Raw genomic sequence first — 24,153 nt, forward strand, 5'->3', positions numbered from 1 at the left:
CATTCCTGTGCTGTTTTGTGGTACCTTGCTGGTCTTAGGCGGTCCACGGCTCGTGTTGCCATCTGTACATAGATGGCAGCCCCTCGTCTTGGGCAGGCCTTGTACATGTGGCCCGCCTCTCCGCACAGATTACAGTTCTTGGCCTCCTTGGTCGGGTGGCCTTCCTGTTTGCAGTTTTGGCAGATGGTCACCTTACAGTCCACCGCCATGTGGCCTGACCTCCTGCAGGTTCGGCACACTTTCGGCTGCCCTGCGTACGTCAGGTAACCTCTGCTTCCTCCGATGGCAAAGCTGGAGGGTGGGTGGAGGATGTTCCCATAGGCATCGACCCTCAGTGTTACCCTGATCTGTCGTTTGCTGGTCCAGATCCCGAAAGGATCGTACACATCGGTACTCTCTCCCTCGACCTGGACGTATCTTCTCAGGAAGGTCAGGACATCTGCTGCTGGGACGTGGGGGTTGTACATATGGATTGTTACAACCCGACTCCTTTGCGCAGGAAGCACACATAACGGGACCGCCGACAAGATGGAGAACAGAGGTTCTCCTTCATTCTCCTTGAAGACCTTCAGGAGCTGCTCGCAATTCTTCACGCTCCTGAAGGTCACATTGAAATAGCCTGCCGCAGGGAAATCCTGCAGGCAGTACACATCCGCTGCTTCGAACCCGCAGCACTCCAGGAAAATCTTCTTCACGAACACCGTCCAATCGACTGGTGTGTGCTCCTCCACCTTCTTCACAGTCACCCTGACTGTGTTGCAAATACCCTGGCCTGGGCTGTGAGCGGTTGCTGAGGCTATAGCTCTGAGGTTGGTTGGTACCTGAATTGGCGTTAGGCCGAAGCCAGCATGAAGATCCACCAAAAGCAGGTCAGCACAACCAAACAATCCTCCAGCATCCAATCACAATCCAACGATGATCTTCAGCAGCTCCAATGACCCGCCATACGACCCCCGTGGTATCTCCCCTGCCAGCATATGTCCGCTGCGTCGAACCTGCAGCACTCGAGCAGATTCTCTTCCTCTGGTCCTCAGGAACTACACATGTTCGGAGCCAAAAGGCCGAGAAGCGTCGGCTTGTGGGCCCATGGGCCATCGGTTTGGTCGGGGGGCAACGATAGCCGCGCCTCCGGCCGGGGTATCCTGTTGCGAGGAGGCAACTTCACCATTTCTGAGGTTAAGGAGGTCGCGGGCGGACGCCTCCTCGTCACCAACGTCATGTACAGGAATGCTCCCCTGAGACTGATTAATGTGTACGCCCCAGTGGGTAAGAGTGAATGGTTGGCCGTCCTGTAGCAGTTTCCACTGTTGGTGGCCGGAGACTTCAACTGTATCACTGATGCAGATGGACGATCTGGCGAGGGGGACAGTAAACTGGACGCCACGTCCAGAGCCCTGATGGACACGGTAAAAGATGCCAAGCTGCACGATGCTTTCAGCACCCCTGCAGATCGATCGCAGCGTTGATACACCTGGTCACGGGCCGACGGGTCTATCCACTCAAGGATAAATTACCTGTTTGTGTCCCGAACGCTCTCGGTCAGATCCACCGACGTCAAGCCAGTGTTCTTCTCTGACCACTGCCTCCTGCTGGCCGAGCAGCGGGCTGGTAAGGGAACGTGGAAGCTGAACACAAAGCTGTTGACCCTGGGAAACACTGAGGAGCTCAAGAGGGACTACACAGGTTGCAGAACCGTGAAGCCCCTCTTTGTGTCCCCAGCGGACTGGTGGGAAACAGTAAAAGGGAACATCAAGAGGTTCTTCATCCTCAAAGGGGTTCAGGAGGCGAGAGAGAGGCGGGGAAAACTGTCCCAGCTCCAGGAAAGTATGCAGAACCTGCTCCTGCTGCAGACGATGGAGGTCGATGTCACGGAGGACTTCAAGGAGGTGAAGGGCCAGCAAGCCTCGCTCTTTGCCTCGGAAGCCTCCAAGATAGTCTTCCGGTCCAGGGTCCGCTCGGTGGAGCAGGACGAGACGTGCTCACGTTTCTTCTTCCAGAAGGTGCACAAAGAGAGCTCCATGCTCAGCAGCCTGAAGGAAGAAGATGGCTCGATAACGTCATCTCAGGCTGACGTCATGAGGATCGGCAAATCCTTCTATGCCAGCCTGTATGACGTGAAGCCAACTGACAGCGCGGCCTCCCAGTCGTTCCTGTCCTCTATTATGGAGGTCTTAGACAACAGAACACGGGAGAGGCTGGACCAGCCGCTATCTCTGGATGAGCTGACCAAGGCCCTCGAGTCCTTCGAAAAGAATAAAACTCCCGGAAGCGATGGCTTACCGGTCGAGCTCTATTCTGCTCTGTGGGACTTGATTGGCCAGGACCTGCTGGAGGTATATGTCAGTATGCTTCGGGCAGGTACCATGAGTGAATCCATGAGGAAAGGCATCCTCACCCTCATCTACAAGCAGAAGGGGGAGAGGGAGGAACTGAAAAATTGGAGACCAATCTCATTGTTGAATGCGGATTACAAAATTCTGTCAAAGGTAATCGCCAACCGGGTCAGGTCTGCTCTGGGGTCGGTGATTCACCCTGACCAAACCTGTGCTGTACCGGGCAGGAAGATCACTGAGAGTCTCGCCTTCCTCAGGGATACGATCGCCTACATGCAGGACAGAGGGTTGGACACCTGTCTGATTAGTCTGGACCAGGAGAAAGCCTTTGACAGGATATCACACAGGTATATGAGAGATGTTCTCTCCAAAATGGGCTTTGGGAAGGGAATTTGCAATTGGATCAGACTGCTCTCCACCAACATTGTCAGTGCAGTCTCAATCAATGGGTGGGAATCAGTTAGCTTTCTCGTCAGATTTGGAGTCAGGCAGGGTGCCCTCTGTCTCCTGCCTTGTTTGTGTGCTGCATAGAGCCATTTGCCAAGTCCATCAGGAAGGATGCGAGCCTGAGAGGGGTGACTATTCCTGGCAGCGGGGACCTGCAGGTCAAGGCCTCCCTGTACATGGATGACGCCGCCGTTTTCTGCACGGATCCGCTGTCCGTGTGCAGACTCACGTGCATATGTGACCAGTTCGAACAGGCCTCGGCGGCCAAGATAAACCGAGGCAAGAGCGAGGCCATGCTCTTCGGGAACTGGGCCGACCAATCCTCGATCCCCTTCACCGTCAGGACCGACCACCTGAAGGTGCTGGGTATTTGGCTCGGGGGGGCTGGGATTTGCGCCAGGTCTTGGGAGGAGCGTATTAGCAAATTGATGCAGAAACTGGGCAGATGGAAGGTACGGTTGCGGGAAAAAAACCTGGTCATCAGGTGTGAGGCACTGTCATTGCTATTATACATGGCACAGGTCTGGCCGATTCCCAGAACCTGTGCCGCTGCAGTCACCTGGGCCATCTTCCAATTTATATGGAGGTCAAAGATGAACCGGGTCCGAAAGGGACCCGCTGTACAAAGATCTGGGCTACGGGGAAAAAATACACCCAATGCCACCCTCACCCTGATGGCCGCCTTTGTGTGTGGCTGCATCAAGCTGGGCATGGATCCCCGGTACGCAAACACCAAGTGTCATTACATACTGAGGTTCTACCTGTCCCCGGTGTTGCAAAGGATGAGCCTGGCCTCACTGCCGCGGAACGCTCCGAGTAGTTGGACCGTTCCATATCACCTGTCCTTCGTGGAAAAGTTTATGAAGAAAAACACCTTTGACCACAAGTCCATCAGGAAGTGGTCAGCACCTAGTGTCCTTGAGACCCTTCGGGAAAAGGAGAGGGTGGATCCTATAGAGCAGTTCCCTGAGCAGACTGTCAAAGCCATTTGGCAGAATGCCTCATCGCCAGAAATTTCCAACAAGCACCAAGACATGGCTTGGCTAGTGGTGAGAAGGGCTCTGCCTGTGAGATCCTTTATGCACGCCCGGACTCTCAGCTGCACCGCACGCTGCCCTCGAAGTGGCTGGGCGGGGGGACGAGACTGTCACACACCTCCTTCTGGAATGTGCTTACGCAGAAGAAGTCTGGAGAGGAATGCGCTGGTGTTTGTCGAAGTTAGTCCCGAGCAGCGCCGTGATGCGGGACTCCGTGCTCTACGTTCTGTTCCCCGGGACGCACACCAAGACGAACATCAACTGTGCCTGGAGAATCATCAACTCGGTGAAGGACGCTCTCTGGGCGGTTCGAAACCTGTTGATCTTCCAGCTGAAGGAGTTGACCCCGACTGAGTGTTGCAGACTGGCACATTCCAAGGTCCAAGACTACGTGTTGAGGGACGTGCTGAAGCTTGGAGCAGCTGCCGCCAAGGTGCGGTGGAGAAAGACCACTGTGTAACATTTGCCTGCCTAAGAAGAACAGGGGGCCCACGCATTCATTTGGGCACTGCTGACTCCTCAGCTAAACATATGGACATATGATTGATAAACGTACAGACCTGTGAATAAAAATGATAAATTCTGATCTCTGTATGTAAATGTTTACGTATGTATGGCATGACCAACTGTACAGACCATCAAATTATTTTATGAATAAAGTATATTTTTGAAATAAAAAAAAAGACTTTGAGAACCTGGCAATTCCTATGCATTTATCTGGAAACATCCAGCAATCCATACAAAGCCTTAAAGGTCATTACTTCCACTCTTAGCACCTTCCTTTCAGTGCTAATCTGGAGATCCCAGGGAATTCTCAGCTCTCCTTTCTCATCTTTAGCTACTTTTCTCCTTTTAACACGCTTATCTTTCTCAGGTTTGTGGTGATGGAAAAGGGTTTGGGCTTATGGACAAGCCCATTTTAGCTGCCTATCTGGCAGTTGAAATTCCTTGCTTTTAATATGCATTCTTATAATTGGAAACACTGGATTTTTGAACTCTTCCAGGGAGTTATTTCCGTAAGGGTCTCAAACATAATCTCTGTCATTAATGCCTACATCCAATGATCAAAGTTATTTTGCTTTACCCTCTTAACTGCTAACTAATTCTAACTAAAATGTATTCAGCAACTTCCAGAGATTCCAAAAGTTCTGCCTGTAAGCCTCAGAGGCTAACTCGTATGCTCCAAGTGGAACCTTTTTTTTCCCTTTTATTATCTGTAGAAGCCTCCTCAGAAAGCATGACATGGACTTTGAGCTCTGTTAGAGAGCTTGCTTTGCACAAACAGTACCACCCCATCTTTTCAAAAAAAAATAAAATGCCTCCACATTTCTTTCATCAAACTTCAGGAGGGTTTCTGCAAAGTTAAATAGCTTCCAACTGGTCTTGGGTTAGTGCCATACCTTGAAAAGAAAACAAATTTGAGAAAAGTTCTCTGTAAGTTTTATAACAGAATGGATGAAATGATAATCCAGTCTTCTAATATTGGTTTGTCAGAGCTGAGAGATTATTCATCACTGATATGGCTTGACATGTAATTAAAAACTCATATTCTTTATTCAACAACACATAACAACTTCAATGGATTTTACTGAGAATAGTGCATAATAACTTGAAGCTCAAATCCAAGCACAGGTTCCATGCTGATTATATTTACATAAGTTGTAACAATTGATCTGTGCAAGAACAACTTCCACACTTCCACTAAGGTTTAGAAAAAAAATGTTCATGATATGGGCTTCACTGGCAAAGCTAACATTTATTGCCAATATCTAATTGGTCTAGGGAAGGTATGATGAGCCGATTTCTTGAATTAGATTAGATTAGATTAGATTACAGTGTGGAAACAGGCCCTTCGGCCCAACAAGTCCACACCGACCCGCCCAAGCGCAACCCACCCATACCCCTACATTTACCCCTTACCTAACACTACGGGCAATTTAGCATGGCCGATTCACCTGACCTGCACATCTTTGGACTGTGGGAGGAAACCGGAGCACCCGGAGGAAACCCACGCAGACACGGGGAGAACGTGCAAACTCCACACAGTCAGTCGCCTGAGTCGGGAATTGAACCCGGGTCTCAGGTGCTGTGAGGCAGCAGTGCTAACCACTGTGCCACCATGCCGCCCACTAAATTACTACAGTCCTCGTCATAGGAGGTAGACGCTGCAGGTTTAGCAGGTGTTAGTGGAGGAGCCTTTGTGAGTTGCTGCAGCGCATCTTGCAGATGGTGTATATTGTTGTCACTCAGCATTGGTGCAAAAGGGAGTTAATGTTGAATGTAGTGGCGGTTGGGGTACTAATTAAACAGCTTTAAAGTGTCTGGAACCAACAATGGCACTAATGAAGTGCTTGGTCATGGGGCTCATTAAAAGGCCCCATTGTCACAGTTTCAGATTTTCAGTCAGCAGGCATGGCAAGTTCATTGGAATTTGTGAGATTGCTTTACTGGATTCTTGTAGCTCCAGGAGTTTAAAAATTGCTTCCAAGTAGCTATTAAGACACCAAACAGACCAGAAAACTCGATTCTTCAGTAGAAATAGCTCCACTCACTCAATTCCTGTCTACATGTTTGCAGTCAGGGCAACTGTAATAATACCTGGTTCCTGAGAGAGCACTAGCTACTGCACATCTTCAAGCCAACACACAGACTCTGTGGGTAGCTGCTAGGTGATAATATTTATTGCCAAAAGAGGTGGTCCATATTCCTGCCATGATTTGGAGATACCGGTGTTGTACTGGGGTGTACAAAGTTAAAAATCACACAACATCAGGTTATAGTCCAACAGGTTTAATTGGAAGCACACTAGCTTTCGGAATGTCGCTCCCTCATCAGGTGGTAGTGGAGGGCTCAATCCTAACACAGAGAATTTATAGCAAAAATTTACAGTGCGATGTAACTGCAATTATACATTGAAAACTTGATTGTCTGTTAAACCTTTCATCTGTTAGAATATCATGATAGTTTCACTTCTTTCATGTGTAAATCACAAAACCTTTTTTTAAAAAGTTGCGTTCTCAGGTTAGCTGTTAACAATGGTGATAGCTAGACAATATGCTGAAGGTATTAGCCCCCTGTGTTCTCTATCTATGCCATGATGTTTAGATTGATTCTAATCTAAATTGTGAGATAATAGAGTTTTACTTGAATTCATGCAGTTTTTGAGCTCAGAGTTCTACATGAATGCATGCAGTTTTTGAGTAAAGTACAATGTAACCCTGAAAGTACAAATTCACCCCACAAAATATATGTGGGTCTTTGTCTGTCTCTGTGTGTGTGTCTGTTGGGTTGGGGGTTGTGAGTGTGAGAGTGTAGGAGTATGTGTGCAGAGTTCTTAAGTCTGTGAGGGGGTGCATGTGTGAGTGTGTGTGTGTCTGTAAGGGTATGCGTGGGTGTCTGTTTACGCGTCTGTGTATATGTGTGTCCGTGTGTATGTGTGTATAAGAGTGCCTGTGTGTGTGTGTGAGAGGGTGTGTGTGTGTAGGAGTATGTGTGTGTGTGTGTAGTGCAATGGTGGTCACCTGTAATGTGACATGAACCCAAGGTCTCGTTTGAGGCCCTCGCTATGGGTACCGAACTTAGCTAGAGCCTTTGCTCAGCCACTTTTCGATGCTGCCTGTCCCAAAGTCCACCTTGGAGGATGGTCACTCAAAGGTCCGAGGTCGAATGTCCTGGACCACTGAAGTGTTCCCCAACTGGGAGGGAACACTCCTGTCTGTTGATTGTTGTGCGATGCCCATTCATCCGTTGTCGTAGCCTTTGCTCGGTTTTCCCGATGTACCATGCCTCTGGGCATCCTTGCCTGCAACATATAAGATAGACAACGTTGGCTGAGTCACATGAGTACATGCCATGTACAAGGTGGGAGGTGTCCCCACGCGTAATGGTGGTATCTATGTCCACACTCTGACACGTCTTGCAGCACCTATCATGACAGGGTTGTATGGAGTTGTCCTAAGAGCTCGGCAGCTTGCTACAAACAACGATCTGTTTGAGGTTTGGCGGTTCTTTAAAGGCAAGTAGTGGAGGTATGGGGAAGGTCTTGGTGAGGTGCTCATCCTCATTGATAATGTGTTGCAGGTCACGAAGAACATAGCTGCAACTACGCCATGTTCCTTGTAACCTGCACACATTATCAATGAGGATGAGCAACTCACCAAGACCTTCCCCACACCTCCACTACTTGCCTTTAAACAACCACCAAACCTCAAACAGATCATTGTTCGTAGCAAGCTGCCGAGCTCTCAGGACAACTCCATACAACCCTGTCATGGTAGGCGCTGCAAGACGTGTCAGAGTGTGGACATAGATACCACTATTATGCGTGGGGACACCTCTCGCCTTGTACATGGCAGGTACTCATGTGACTCAGCCAACATTGTCTATCTTATACGTTGCAGGCAAGGATGCCCAGAGGCATGGTACATCGGGGAAACCGAGCAAAGGCTACGACAACGGATGAATGGGCATCGCACAACAATCAACAGACAGGAGTGTTCCCTCCCAGTTGGGGAACACTTCAGTGGTCCAGGACATTCGACCTCGGACCTTCGGGTGACCATCCTCCAAGGCGGACTTTGGGACAGGCAGCATCGAAAAGTGGCCCATAGGGAGGGCCTCATCCGGGACCTTGGGTTCATGTCACATTACAGGTGACCACCACAAGGGATGAACTCAGATTTCTCCAGTTTCCTCATTTCCCCACCCCCATCTTGTCTCAGTCAAATCCCTCAAACTCAGCACCGCCTTCCTAACCTGCAATCTTCTTCCTGACCTCTCCGCCCCCACCCCCACTCCGGCTTATCACCCTCACCTTGACCTCCTTCCACCTATCGCATTTCCAACGCCCCTCCCCCCTACCTTTTATCTTAGCCTGCTGGACACACTTTCCTCATTCCAGAAGAAAGGCTCATGCCCAAAACGTCGATTCTCCTGCTCCTTGGATGCTGCCTGACCTGCTGCGCTTTTCCAGCAACACATTTTCAGCAGGTGACCATCATTACTATACACACACACACATACTCCTACACACACACACACACACACACACCCTCTCACACACACACAGGCACTCCTATACACACATACACACGGACACACATATACACAGACGCGCACACAGACACGCACACACACACCCTTACAGACACACACACACTCCCACATGCACCCCCTCACAGACTTAAGACACTCTGCACTCACTACACACACACACATACACACACACTTTCTCACACTAACAACCCCCAACCCAGACAGACACACACACAGAGACAGACAAAGACCCACATGCACACATATAGTTTGTGCGGTGAATTTGTACTTTACTCAAAAACTGCATGCATTCATGTAGAACTCTGAGCTCAAAAACTGCATGAATTCTGTGTGTGTGTGTGTGTGTATAGTGAGTGCAGGGTGACTTAAGTCTGTGAGGGGGTGCATGTGTGAGTGTGGGAGTGTGTGTGGCTGTAAGGGTGTGTGTGGATATCTGTGTGGGCATCTGCGTATCTCACGTTTTAGATTAGAATCAATCTAAACATCATAGCATAGACAGAATACACAGAGGGCTAACACCTTCAACATATTGTCTAGCTATCACCATTGTTAACAGCTAAACTGAGAAACAACCTTTTAAAAAAAATTTTGTGATTTACACATGAAAGAAGTGAAACTATCATGATATTCTAACAGATGAAAGGCTTAAAGACAATCAATTTTTCAATGTATAATTTCAGTTACATCACAGTATAAAATTTTCCTATAAATCCTGTGTGTTAGGATTGAGCCCTCCACTACCACCTGATGAAGGAGTGACGCTACGAAAGCTAGTATGCTTCAATTAAACCTGTTGGACTATAACCTGGTGTTGTGTGATTTTTAACCATGTTCCTGTCAGTTATCTAGGCAGAGAAGCAGAGAGGTGTGACTACCAAAATCATCTTTCAACATGGACCTGCTTTGAGCAGACTACTGGCATGTTGAAGATATGCTTCCTTTGCCTTCACTAATATAGTAGTGTCCTCCGGTATTAGCCAGGCAGAATGTCCAGTTTTGTGGCTGCTTTGCTGCATGCTCCACAACATCACTACACAACAAGAGATACACAAAGAGGTGTAGAGCTGGATCAGGAGAAAGTACTGATACAACACTCTTGCTCAGAGCTGGACAGGGATGAGTAGCATGAAGGAGGCATCTCAGAGAAAGTCAGGATCCACATACTGAAGGGAGGCTGCTAAAACCATATAGGCTTCAGAACGATCAATTGATTGACATGGCTACAAGGAGAAAGTGAGGTCTGCAGATGCTGGAGATCAAAGTTGAAACTTTATTGCTGGAACAGCACAGCAGGTCAGGCAGCATCCAGGGAACAGGAGATTCGACGTTTCGGGCACAGGCCCTTCTTCAGGAATGACCTGACTCAGCAAAAAGCAATGTCCCAGGCTTTCCATTAGAGAGATGAATTATCCAGTGAGCACACACATTTCATTCATCCTATTGCTACACAAGCGCATGAAGCATGAAGCCTCAACCATCATCATCCCACATGGACTGGGGGCCCAGTTCATGACAATATCTCCTGTGCTTACTTACCCTACAACTTTCTTTTCAGTCTTTACCACAATCCATTAACACACAGAAGACTAATCAATGTCAAACAATATTATTGTAGAATTATAAATCGAATGAGAACAAAAGAGAGATGGCTTCATCCTGGTAACATAATCGAGTGTAACTCACAGTGTGGTGTGTTTCACTCACACCACCCCCTATGCAGTGCTTGCCATCTGGCTGAGGAAGAGATGGACACAGCCAGTTGCTGGAGCTGTTTCTTTTATTCACAAATAACACTAGTGATCTAAGCCATCCAGATCAAGCTGAGGAGGTTTTGCAGACACGTGCCAATTTGGTGAAGACCATCTGGTCAAGTGGGTTATGCACTTACAGTAGCTTGGGATTAATCTACATTCTGGAAAGCGAGGAGCTGAAATTCTTAAGGAAAACACAGCTTTGAAGAACTCTATGATTGAATCAAATCACATGATGCATCTTAAATGTACCTGCCACTTAATGTGTAAATTTATAGTCTTCAATAAACCACAACTAGCAGTTGATTCTTGTTTAACTAACATTGACTTTTGTTTTAGAATATAGGTGATTAAGATAGTATTTGCTTTATTGACTCTTGTGGAAGAAAAAAATCTTTGGTTTTTAACTGTAGGTTATTATAGCTTTATTCTTTTAATAAATAACTGGAATTTCTGAATAACTGGAATGATTGAATTTATTTTTTTAAAAAGTCGCTGCTCTACTTGGATCATAACAACATTTGCAAAGAAACACAATGCAACTCTGATCCTTGTTGAGTTTTTGCCTAAAACCACATCTAGTAGAATGCTTGCAATTGAAAGTTGGGAGCTTTTCCTTAAGTATCCACTGACTCCCCTGATTTTCAGCATGAGTCGGGTGGCAGGCAGATGAAAATCTCTGCTTCATAGTTATGCAAACACATCCACTGCAGGGTGAAGGATTTTTAAAAATCTAATTGGCAGGAAGGTCACTTGTGGATTAGGTTAATCTCATTATTCATTTCTTGTGTAATTGTTATCCTACCTGTCCATAAATTTAAGTTGGTGATTGATTTCCTCTAGCTGAGATTTGTATTTTGCATTCAGGTTCTGGAACTCTTGCAGAACAGAGGCCTTCAAGTTGAGATATGGACATTCCAAGTAGTGCACATCCTCTGGAATTTCATCAAGATGAGGAGAGATTTCTTCCTGATTATATAAAAAGAGAGAAAATTATGAAAAGTAATGACCCTTGCTTTAATTTTCCACCTAATGATCCTAATGTCCAATAATATCTGAAATAAGGTTAATGAAGTTAATTTTCTTGTGAGCACGAAACAAGAGCAGAAAAACTGCAGAGATTTCACTTATCTCATGAGTACATACTTCTGGCCAATTTTTCATGAGGGGCAAAGTTACCATCCACACAACTATATTTATTAATCCCTTTATGATTTATACAAACTACTAAAAGACTTAATCAAACATTCTTGAAAACACTTGCAGACTCCACAGAATATTAAGGGAATTTTCCTTACTGTAGTACTTCCAGTTTAGAGGTTGTCACAGCAACAATTTATCACCATTGCTTCTAATGCATTTCAACGTGCTTGGATATGTAATGACACACCTGTGACAGGCTGGACCTGAACCAAGACTTTCTGAACCAGAGGAAAGGATACTATTAATGCAGCACAACAGTTCCTTTTGCAATAAATGCCAACATTCATTTACTTTTCTCATCACTTCTGCACCTATGTACTATTTGAACGTCATAATCATTGGGTTTTACTTTGGCCCATGCTAGTTATCAAGCACCTATCAATTGTAGTCCCATTTTTCAGTACCTGGACTGTAGTCTTGTATGATATGGTGCTTTAAAGTGATCATCTAAATAGTAAATATTGTGATGGTTCCCACTTCTAACACCCTTCAAGCAATGATACAGATACTCACCATCCTAAAAGGTGAAAAAAAAGTCTTCCTTCAAATCGCATTTAAACCTCCTGCCTTTTATCTTCAATTCTGCCTCTCTTTATAAATTCCTCTATGAATTTATAGAGAAAACAACCCAGCCTATTCAGTCCATTTTCGTAGCTGAATCTCTAAACCCAGATCCTGGTGCATCTTGTCTCCACATTCTCTAAATGCAATGCCATCCTCCCTATTGTGTGGCAACCAGAACTGCACACAATTCCCCAGCTGAGGCCTGACTAACAGATTCTACAGCTCAAATAATAACTTCCCTACTCTTGTATTCAATATAACAACAAACAGAGGCAGCATCCTGTATGTCTTCTTCATCACCTTTTCCACCTGTCCTGTTGTCTTCAAGGATCTGTTAATAATCAGACGAAGGTCCTTCTGATCCTCTGTATTTCCGTGATTCTACCATTCATCATACATTTCCTTGCTTTTCTAACCAAACTGATTCTACCTCCAGATCTTTTGAATATTCAGACATAAGTTCAAAAAGCCAAAAAGCCAGATCGTTGTTAAAATAAAGTGATCTTCTTTATTACTTAGAGGTCAAAGGTGGTTTCTTCCAGGCTTTTCTCAGAGTTTCCAAATTGAAGAGTTTTGGCAGAACTTTAAATGTCCTCTTCAAAATGATAATGCAGCATGGCACATGAAAATGAGGCACCAGATATCTTGAGGTTGAGGACCAGTTCAGCCAAACGAATGAGTGTATGTCAGTGGAAGGGTTCTGGTGGGGACGTCAGGAGAGGCAGAAATGAAGGCTTGGAGGCCCTCATCATGGCGGATGGAGGTGTATAGGGATTGGATGTCCATGATGAAGATGAAGTATTGGAGGCCAGGGAGGAGATGGAGGGGTTGGGTGGTGTCCCAAACGTATGTGGGAAGTTTTTTTTGTATCACTAGTTCTAGCTTCTTATTTTAAGATTTTCACCTATCCAGACAATGGTACCCTTCCTCTTTGGTTGTGAGTATAAACCTCGTGTAACAGGTCAGCATCCTTTTGGCTTGATACTTTAGACATAGGTATATAGTAAATAAAAACTGATGCCTAGACGTCTACATACATTACTGCTTTACTTATACAATATTTCACAATCAGATAAAAACAATTCAACCTAGATTCATTTATGACTCCTTTACAGAAGTAAAAGCCTGCAAATGCTGGATATCTTAACTAAAAGAAACAGAAAATACTGGAAATGACAGTATCTAGAGACAGGGAGAAAGTGAGGTCTGCAGATGCTGGAAGATCAGAGGCGAGAGTGTGTTTCTGGAAAATCACAGCAGGTCAGGCAGCATCCGAGGAGCAGCAGAATCGACGCTTCGGGCCAGAGCCCTTCATCAGGAAAGGACTCTGGCCCAAAACGTCGATTCTCCTGAACCCCGGATGCTGCCTGACCTGCTGTGCTTTTCCAGCAACACACTCTCAACAGTATCTAGAGACAGTCAATATTCCAAGTCTCTGAACTTCCTCATTTTGCTGTTTTTATTTTAGACTTGTGTTACACTGTTTACTGTTATTCTATCACTCTATTTCACTTTAACCACTCTCTTGTCTGCAGAAATGCTTGTATTATATTTTCTAAGCTTCTTGTTTCAGATTGGTTTGTGTCTTCCTCCCATCTCACTAATTTAAATGCTTTCTTACTGAGTAATTATTTCTTTCTACCAGCATATTAGTGTCAGTGCAGTCAGGAGAAAAACAACTCAGTTATACAGCTTCCAGTCAATCTAATACTCATCATGATGTTCTAAGAATCTGAAATCTTTAAGTGCACTCCATTGAATCCTATGGCAGTTGCCATGCCAAAATGAAATGATGTCAATTTGGAGGTACCTTAAATAGAGAATGTCATGGTTTAAGTATTACATGATGAAAAAAAGCATAACAAAGCAAATATGTATGTCCACTATTATGCCATGTTCGAACTATCCAATAGGTTAAGCAATATGGCAGCAATTGGCAATTCTAATGTTCAAATAGTTGCATACAATAACAAGGTAGTAAGCATTAACTCAATCTTTTGGCAATCAATTGACTTTGAACAGAAATTAAAGTCCCAGCAAGGAGATTTGCAGGTGAGGGGGCATAAAATTCTGTGCTTTTTGCCATCTAGCATCAACCTAGCCATAATGTACTGTCTAGTGGGCAAGTGCTCTTGTGCTAATTGAGGTTACCGAACTCTGTCCCCACTGGGTGATCTACATGCTGTGGCCTGTGGACCCCAGCCCTACTTTCTTTGCATCCCCACCCAGGTCCTCCTATTTTGGTCCTGCTAAAATACTACCCAACTGTATAACCTGTCAACTGGCACTTAGTTTTCTAGTGTTTGGATTGGAGCTGCTGACTCCTCTGAGTGTTAAATAGCTGGGGATAGCCCATTGGAGCAGATTAACTTTCACAATGACCTTTTGGTAACAGCGCAGGAAAAGCCACCCCAAGGTAAAATCCTTCCCCAAGTTTCAAACTGGCTCTGATTCTTCGTGCTTTGTCCTACCTCCTTATGGCATTTCTTTATAAACGCTCAACTCACTGCATATCGACATAACCACAACACAATCATCTTTCAACCAATCAGTTGTGAATCTTTGGAATTTTCAACTGTAGCCCACTGTGGATGCTTAGTAGATTAATATATTCAAAACAGAGACCAAAAATTTTCAGAAACCTAGTTATATATGGATATACCAGGAAATTAGAAATACTTCTACTTCTGTTTCTATTTCTTATGTTCCATGTTCTTATTTAGCCAATACAATGCCAATTTCTGGGATGGTAGCATTGATGTACGAAGATAGGCTGTATTGGTTAAGATTATATTCACTGGATTTTACAAGAATAAGGGGGAATCTCATAGAACCCTCTAAACATCTGTCAGGATTGGACTGGGTAAACACATGATGCATGTTCCCGTAGACTGGGGAATCGAGAATCAAGGGTTACAATTTAAGGATATGGTATAGGTCATTTAGGACTGAATGGAGGAGAAATTACATCGTCTAGACAATGGTGAGTCTGTGGAATTTTTTTGTCACAGTAAGTGATCGAAGCCAATACATTGAATGTTCTTATGTCGAATGGGGTGAAATGTTATGGGAAGAAAGCAGGGCAAAAAAAGGTACTGATTGGATGATCAGCCATGGTCATGTTGAATAGCTGTGCAGGCTTATAAAAGGGCCAAATGTTCTACTCCCGTTCCTCTTTTCTATGTCTTTGTGTGATCATTTTATTTCTTCCTGATTTTTCAATGTTTCAGGCTATGATGGTGCTATGCACAAGCTAAATAGTGAAACAGTTTAAGATTGTACTATTAACATATCAACAGGTCTTGTCATGCCAAGTGGCCGTAGTGGAGGAGAAGCATCATGATTTCTGGGTCACCAGGATTTTAATTGCTGAGCTATGTCATTCACCATAAAGACAACTGTAACAACCTGCAACAGAAACGTCTTTCCAGTGCAGGCTCTCAGGTACTTTTCAAATAATGAAAGGAATTCATTCTAAATTTCAAACTAAGGTCAAAGTCAAGGAAATTTGGACTGAGTCGTATTTCATAACTTACATGAACCAAAAAGCACTCACTTTTCCAATGCTTCAGTATTTAGCTGACGAGAAATAGACCTTCCTGTTTTGTATAATTCAAAAAATTATTTACCTCAAATTCAATATTTTTGATCTGTTCTTCCAAGATGCTTCTCTCTTGTTCAAGCATGTCTGTTACCATTTTCTGTTGGGTTCTTACAGATTCCACCTAATTACATATAAAGATCAAGAAAATATATGTGTTTCATAAGCAGAAGAATAGCAAGTGTTGAGGAGTTACAATTAGTTCCCCCTCTAGGTAATTTAAAACAGTAATAATTTGAGAAATTTTGGAAAGCTTTGACTGACATTTATGTTCTCTTCCTTCTTAGGTTGGCCACGAGGTGGTCACATTCAGGCAGGTAAATTAGCTTCCGCCTCCTGTGGAAACTTTGTGGCTGAGTGGAAAATGCCAGTCAGTCATAGTCCTTTAGGAGCTTTTAAGTCACCCTTAATTACCGCCATTGGTTTTCTGCTTCATGCAGTGGGTAGCCCTGCTGACATGCCATTCCATCTCTGCAAAAATGTCCCGGGGGCATGATAGAACCGGTGAACTTGTGCAGAAGCGAGCAGTGCTATTATTGGCATTTGCATTCTTCTAATCACTGTCCTGGCAGTTGTTAAAGATCATTGAAAAGCTCTGTGCTTGATTATGTGAGTCTGTTTACTACTGATGTTCATTATGCTTGATTTGTTAAATCTGGCTCAGGATTCACAGAAAAGTAAAAAGATTATAGAAGTTGCTGGAAACAAAAAAGCCACAAATATAGTGCAGATTCAAGATACAATTGGATGGGTTTTTGCATGGTAGGGGAATTAAGGGTTATGGAGAGAATGCAGGTAGGAGGAGCTGAGATGATGGACAAATCAGCCATGATCTTAATGAATGGCGGAGCCGGCTCGACAGGCCAAAAGGTCTACTCCTGTTTCAATTACTATGAAGCTATGAAGATATTTTGAAGTATTGTGAATAAATTTTTGTTACACACATGAAAACTAGTGCCATCTCTGCATAGCTCCAAGACAAAACATACAACAATCTTGGGGACAACTTATTCTCAAATCACTTGTACCAGAGGCTTTCAGAAGTATAATGCATGGAAACATAAGAACCATCATTAACTGCTTCACGAAGACCTCCCATCATCGTAAGGTCAGAAGTGCCATTCATGACACTTCAGATACTAAAGTAATCTGTGTTCCTATACAGCAAGATCGAGCCAACAGTCAGTCTCGGACTTGACATTCAGACCATAAGTTCCAGGCAATGACCATTTTTAACAAGACAGAATCTACCAATCTTCCCTTGGCATTCAATTGTATTGCCTTTGCTAAACCTCCTATTATCAATATCTGTTGGGTATACCATTGATCAGAAATCAAACTGAACAACCATATGAATACAGTGGCCACAAGTGCTGGGATTGGGAATGCTGAGACATGTAAACCACCTTTTGACAGAGTCATAGAGCACAGAAACAAACCCTTTGGTCAAATCAGTCTAAAACAAACATTCACCAAGATGTTGCTGGAAGTGGAGGGTTTGAGAAAAAAGGACAGGCTGGATAAGCTGGAATTTTCTTTTCATTGGAGCATAGAGGTTGAGAGTTGACCTTATAGAGTTCTATAAAATCATGAGCAGTATAGATAAGGGGAAAGGCAAAATTCTTTTCCCTTGGGTAGGCAATTTCAAGACAAGGGGGCATATTTTTAAGGTGAGAGGAGAAAGATTTAAAAAAGACTGAGATGCAATTTTTGTTTTATACAAAAAAAGTGGTTCATGTGTGGAATGAACTGCCAGAGGAAGTGGTGGATGCAAGTACAGTTACAACATTTAAAAGACATTTAGATAAGTACATGAATAAAAAATGTTTGGAAAGATGTTGGCCAAGCACAGGCAGGTGGGATAGTTTATGTTTGGGATGGACTGGTTGGACCAAAGGGTCTGTTTCCATGCTGCATGACTCTAATGACCCACTTTTTCTCTCTAATGAGGTCCTTTACTGTGAAAGTGTGCCTCCATTCTCGATACTCCCATGAGGAGACGCATCAACGGTGTCAAGCTCCCTTAGAATCTTATTTCTTTCAATATAGTCATCTCCCAATCATTTCAACGTCAATAAAAACAACCTTAAAAACCTATGTCTTTGACCAAACTGTCAGTCATCTGGCCTAATAACGCTTTGTGCAACTTGATGGTTTTGGAATTTGTTTTAGAACATTCTTGTCAAGTGCCTTATGATATTTTATTACATTAATGGCACTATTTAAAAACAAGTTGTTCTTTGTTGCTGTGTTAAACCAAAATTAAGGACAATTTACACAAATATCTGATTTTTGTGATTTTGTTCTATTTCTAGAATACATTACCTTTTTCAGTAATCTCTACATATAAATATAGAAATTAGACATTAATGAGCATAAATGTTCACTGACAGTAAGTTAAATGCATTGATGGCTTGCTATGAAGCCCAAAATAAATAAAAATTAAATTAAATAGTTTTGTACCTGCTGCTGTATCTGGCAGGAATTAAGTCCATCACCCTGGTAACAATGCTGTATTTCAATCAGCCTTTGTTTCAAGTCTTTTTTCAATTGCAAGATTGGATCCACTGTAGCTGTTCTAAAAGCTTCTTGGTCTCTTTGCAACATTGCACCTTATGTTAGAGAGAAATTCTCAATGTGCCTGCTATGTAATGATTCTTTAAAAGGATACAGTTCGAACAATTTCACTCTACTACTGAAAGGGTAAATACATTTTAAAAATTCTTCAATCCCTGTAGTGATATTTTACCACTTCCATGTGAAAGTAGTAATATACAAGGAACTACTTAAATTTTCATAGAACAATTAACACAGTTTTTAAAAAATGGACTTATCAGCAGTTCCAGACTTATTTTATGCATTCACGGGATGTAGGCATTGTTGGCAAGGCCAGCAATTCTTTCGCATCCTTATTCAAAAAAGGCTCAGGATGACATATATAGATGAGACATGATGAAACACATGAACTATGAGAAGGGAGAGTTATCTTGGCGAGACCTACAAAAAGCAGCCCCATGAAACAAAACCAAATCAAAATTAATCTTTGTTCAATAATCTTTTAGTTGTTAATAGTGCAAACACTTTCCCTCATTCTATTTCCACTGCAGAACATTTATGTTGCTGAGTATAAAAGACATTGGTTTAACATTGTGTTCAACTATCACTGAAATTTATTTATATTTAAACTATAACATGTTTGCTCCATTCCACGCATTTTCATCCTCAACTGTGAAAAAACTAAACTCTTGCTGGTGTTCAAAATAACACATATCTGACAGTCCTTAGCTCGTCCAAAACTCTGCAACCTGTTTCTGAGTAATAATAAGAGGGAATCACAGTAACACAAGCGATCATCTCAGCTGCCAGCTGGAGGAAGTGTGTAACCCTTGTTGTCTCCTTTGGAGATGATCCACTGAATTGAGACAATCGGGTAATTAGGAGGCCGCTGGCAGCCTTTCATGGGGTCAGCACCCTTAGGCCAGCCATACAGGAACAAATAACTCTTTTGCTCAGTTTTCCCACCAGGGAGTGATGGATGAAGGGCGATGATTGACACAGGCCAGATGTGATTGATGATGAGAGAGGTTCCATAGAGTGAAGGGTTTGGCACCAACTGTAGGAGACTATAAAGTAAATTGCACATTTATTTTAAGTACAACTACAGAGAATATGCAAAGGGAACTATATTAGAATGACATTAGATCACATGGAATTCGATCACAGAGCTGTAGGATTCTAAATAAGATGTCTTCTCTTACCAAGCTGATAGAGTCATAGAGTCATAGAGATGTACAGCATGGAAACGGATCCTTCGGTCCAACCTGTCCATGCTGACCAGATATCCCAACCCAATTAAGTCCCACCTGCCAGCAGCCGGCCCATATCCCTCCATACCCTTCCTATTTACACACCCATCCAAATGCCTCTTAAATGTTGCAATTGTACCAGCCTCCACCACATCGTCTGGCAGCTTATTCCATACTCGTACCACCCCCTGCATGAAAAGGTTGCCCCTTAGGTCTCTTTTATATCTTTCCCACTCACCCTAAATCTATGCCCTCTAGTTCTGGACTCCCTGATCCCAGGGAAAAGACTTTGCCTATTTACCCTATCCATGCCCCTCATAATTTTGTAAACCTCTATAGCGTCACCCCTCAGCCTCCGACGCTCCAGGGAAAACAGCCCAAGCCTGTTCAGCCTCTCCCTATAGCTCAAATCTTCCAACCCTGGCAACATCCTTGTAAATCTTTTCTGAACCCTTTCATGTTTCACAACATCTTTCCAATAGGAAGGAGACCAGAATTGCACGCAATATTCCAACAGTGGCCTAACCTATGTCCTGTACAGCCGCAACATGACCTCCCAACTCCTGTACTCAATACTCTGACCAATAAAGGAAAGCATACCAAATGCCTTCTTCACTATCTTATCTACCTGCGACTCCACTTTCAAGGAGCTATGAAGCTGCACTCCAACGTCTCTTTGTTCAGCAACACTCCCTAGGACCTTACCATTAAGTGTATACGTCCTGCTAAGAATTGCTTTCCCAAAAATGCAGCACCTCGCATTTATCGGAATTAAACTCCATCTGCCACTTCTCAGTCCATTGGCCTATCTGGTCCAGATCCTGTTGTAATCTGGGGTAACCCTCTTCGCTGTCCACTACACCTCCAATTTTGGTGTCATCTGCAAACTTACTAACTGTATCTCTTATGCTCGCATCCAAATCATTTATGTAAATGACAAAAAGTAGAGGACACAGCACTGATCCTTGTGGCACTCCACTGGTCACAGGCCTCCAGTCTGAAAAACAACCCTCCACCACCACCTTCTGTCTTCTACCTTTGAGCCAGTTCTGTATCCAAATGGCTAGTTCTCCCTCTATTCTATGAGATCTAACCTTGCTAATCAGTCTCCCATGGGAACCTTGTCGAATGCCTTACTGAAGTCCATATAGATCACATCTATGCTCTGCCCTCATCGATCTTCTTTGTTACTTCTTCAAAAAACTCAATTAATTTTGTGAGACATGATTTCCCATGCACAAAGCCATGTTGACAATCCCTAATCAGTCCTTGCCTTTCCAAATACATGTACATCCTGTCCCTCAGGATTCCCTCCAACAACTTCCCTACCACTGAGGTCAGGCTCACCGGTCGATAGTTTCCTGGCTTATCTTTACCGCCCTTCTTAAACAGTGGCACCATGTTTGCCAACCTCCAGTCTTCCAGCACCTCACCTGTGACTACCAATGATACAAATATCTCAGCAAGAGGCCCAGAATTCTCTAGCTTCCCACAGAGTTCTCGGGTATACCTGATCAGGTCCTGGGGATTTATCCACCTTTCACCATTTCAAGACATCCAGCACTTCCTCCTCTGTAATCTGGACATTTTGCAAAATGTCACCATCTATTTCCCGACAGTCTATATCTTCCATATCCTTTTCCACAATAAATACTGATTCATTTAGCATCTCCCCCATTTTCTGTGGCTCACACAAAGGCCGCCTTGCTGATCTTTGAGGGGCCCTATTCTCTCCCTAGTTACCCTTTTGTCCTTAATATATTTGTAAAATCTCTTTGGATTCTCCTTAATTCTATTTGCCAAAGCTATCTCATGTCCCCTCTTGTATACTCCTACTTCCTTTATACTCTTCTAAGGATTCACTCGATCTATCCTGTCTATACCTGATATATGCTTCCTTCTTCTTCTTAATCAAACCCTCAATTTCTTTAGTCGTCCAGCATTCCCTATACCTACCAGCCTTCCCTTTCACTCTGACTGGAATATACTTTGCCTGGATTCTTGTTATCTCATTTCTGAAGGTTTCCCATTTTCCAGCCATCCCTGTACCTGTTAACACGTTTCCCTCCAATCAGCTTTCAAAAGTTCTTGCCTAAAACTGTCAAAATTGGCCTTTCTCCAATTTAGAACTTCAACTTTTAGATATGGTCTATCCTTTTCCATCACGATTTTAAAATGAATAGAATTATGGTCGCTGGCCCCAAAGTGCTCCCCCACTGACACCTCAGTCACCTGCCCTGCCTTATTTCCCAAGAGTAGGTCAAGTTTTGCACCTTCTCTAGAAGGTACATCCACATACTGAATCAGAAAACTGCCTTGTACATACTTAAGAAATTCCTCTCCATCTAAACCTTTAACACTATGGCAGTCCCAGTCGATGTTTGGAAAGTTAAAATCCCCTACCATAACTACCCTATTATTCTTACAGATAGTTGAGATCTCCTTACAAGTTTGTTTCTCAATTTCCCTCTGACTATTAGGGGGTCTATAATACAATCCCAATAAGGTGATCATCCCTTTCTTATTTCTCAGTTCCACCCAAATAACTTCCCTAGATGTATTTCCGGGAATATCCTCCCTCAGCACAACTGTAATGCTATCCCTTATCAAAAATGCCACTCCCCCCTCCTCTCTTGCCTGCCTTTCTATTCTTCCTGTAGCTTTTGTATCCTGGAACATTAAGCTGCCAGTCCTGCCCATCCCTGAGCCGTGTTTCTGTAATTGTTATGATATCCCAGTCCCATGTTCCTAACCATGCCCTGACTTCATCTGCCTTCCCTGTTAGGCCCCTTGCATTGAAATAAATGCAGTTTAATTTATTAGTCCTACCTTGTCCCTGCCTGCTCTGATTATATACAGTTCTATTCAATAAAGCCTGTTTGCTTACATGAATATATTCACATTATGCTTACATTACTACATGGCAACAGTGACCAGAGATATGGAACCTAAGGCTGGTGACAAGAGGCTGAATTGAAGACAAGTGACAATAAACCACGAGGCCAGGTGACAAATCCAAACCCAACAGTGGGGAAAATACCTGAAGAGAAGCTCAATGCTGATAAAGGCAAGTTGATGAGGAAGTTCAAGGTGCACCTAGGCACTGGACCATGGAATAGGAAGTTGGAGGAAGTGTGGGAAAGAGAATTCAGTTAGCAACAGGAAGAAATAAATCAGTCACAATAAGTAAAATATTACAGAAACAAAACTTCGGGATGGGAAAGAAAGGAACACGCAAAATACACCAATGGGAAGTGCATAAAGGAGCCAGGTGTGATCCAAGCCATAAAGGAACTTCACTTTGACAACCCAACCAGTTTTATAGAAAGTCATGAGTGCAATGCTGGGGTAAGAGAGCAAAAGCAGCATGCAAAATTAAAAATTGTCATAGCAGATTTCCACCAGTAAGGGAGAAAAAGTGGCAGAATGAACTCTTCTGTAGAGATGAGAGAGGTGCACAACAAGGATTTAATTTCTTTGCTGGTATAGTTTCAGAGGATGCATTTTGGGACTTAGAGCAGAAAGTAATTGGCAGAGAAGCCAGTTTTACATTAGATACCAGAGCAGGTGTATTGATATTATGCCAAGACTGAGTCCATAAATCCTTTTAAAGTCCAACAAATGAAAGAATTAGAGGCCAAATGCAACTTACACTGGGCTATTATATATAAAGAAACAAAAACTTTTTCACACAGAGGGTGGTACGTGTATAGAATGAGCTGCCAGAGGATGTGGTGGAGGCTGGTATAATTGCAACATTTGGATGGATATATGAATAGGAAGGGTTTGGAGGGATATGGGCCGGGTGCTAGCAGGTGGGACTAGATTGGGTTGGGATATCTAGTTGGCATGGACAGGTTGGACCGAAGGGTCTGTTTCCATGCTGTACATCTCTATGACTCTATGACTCTAAGTAGCATTTAGAAAAGCTTAATGCAATCAACCAGAGCCAACAATACTTTGTGAAAGAGAAATCATATTTGACAAATTTGCTAGAGCTCTTTAAGGTAAAACTAGCAAAGATAAAAGAAGAGTAATTGGTAGATGTGCTATATCTGGATTTCAAAAAAGGCATTTGATATGTTACCACACAAAATGCTATTGCACAAACTAGCAGCTCATGGTTTTGGTGATAATGTATTAGTATGGATTGAGGATTGATCAGCACATTGCTGACAATGATGTAACTGGTGGAGTGTAGCAAGGATCTGTCCTAGGGATTCGATTGTTTACTACATAGTCAACATGGTTTTGTGTGGGAAATCATGAATTGTTAACTTGATTACGTTTTTTGAAGAGATGACAAAGAAAGAGAGTACTCCCAAGTTGGATCATCAAAGAAGGAAATCTACCACC

The 24,153-nt window shown here is 43.5% G+C and overlaps 1 protein-coding gene across 7 annotated transcripts in view; it reads right to left on the reverse strand.

Moving 5' to 3' along the window:
- The window catches only part of LOC122551617 (coiled-coil domain-containing protein 148-like), a 101,234-nt gene that overhangs the window by 34,657 nt on the left and 42,424 nt on the right, over positions 1-24,153 (reverse strand). For all 7 annotated transcript variants that reach the window (XM_087989079.1, XM_087989080.1, XM_087989077.1 and 4 more), the window contains 3 exons: positions 18,455-18,603; positions 16,020-16,115; positions 11,429-11,592 (listed from right to left, as the gene is read on the reverse strand). In XM_087989079.1, the coding sequence (XP_087845205.1) occupies positions 11,429-11,592; positions 16,020-16,115; positions 18,455-18,603 (409 nt within the window). The remainder of the gene's footprint in view (positions 1-11,428; positions 11,593-16,019; positions 16,116-18,454; positions 18,604-24,153) is intronic.

The sequence above is a fragment of the Chiloscyllium plagiosum genome, unplaced genomic scaffold (assembly GCF_037043375.1).
Source record: "Chiloscyllium plagiosum isolate Xiang-an unplaced genomic scaffold, Cpla_swu_hap1 HiC_scaffold_7, whole genome shotgun sequence".
Lineage (NCBI taxonomy): Eukaryota > Metazoa > Chordata > Chondrichthyes > Orectolobiformes > Hemiscylliidae > Chiloscyllium > Chiloscyllium plagiosum.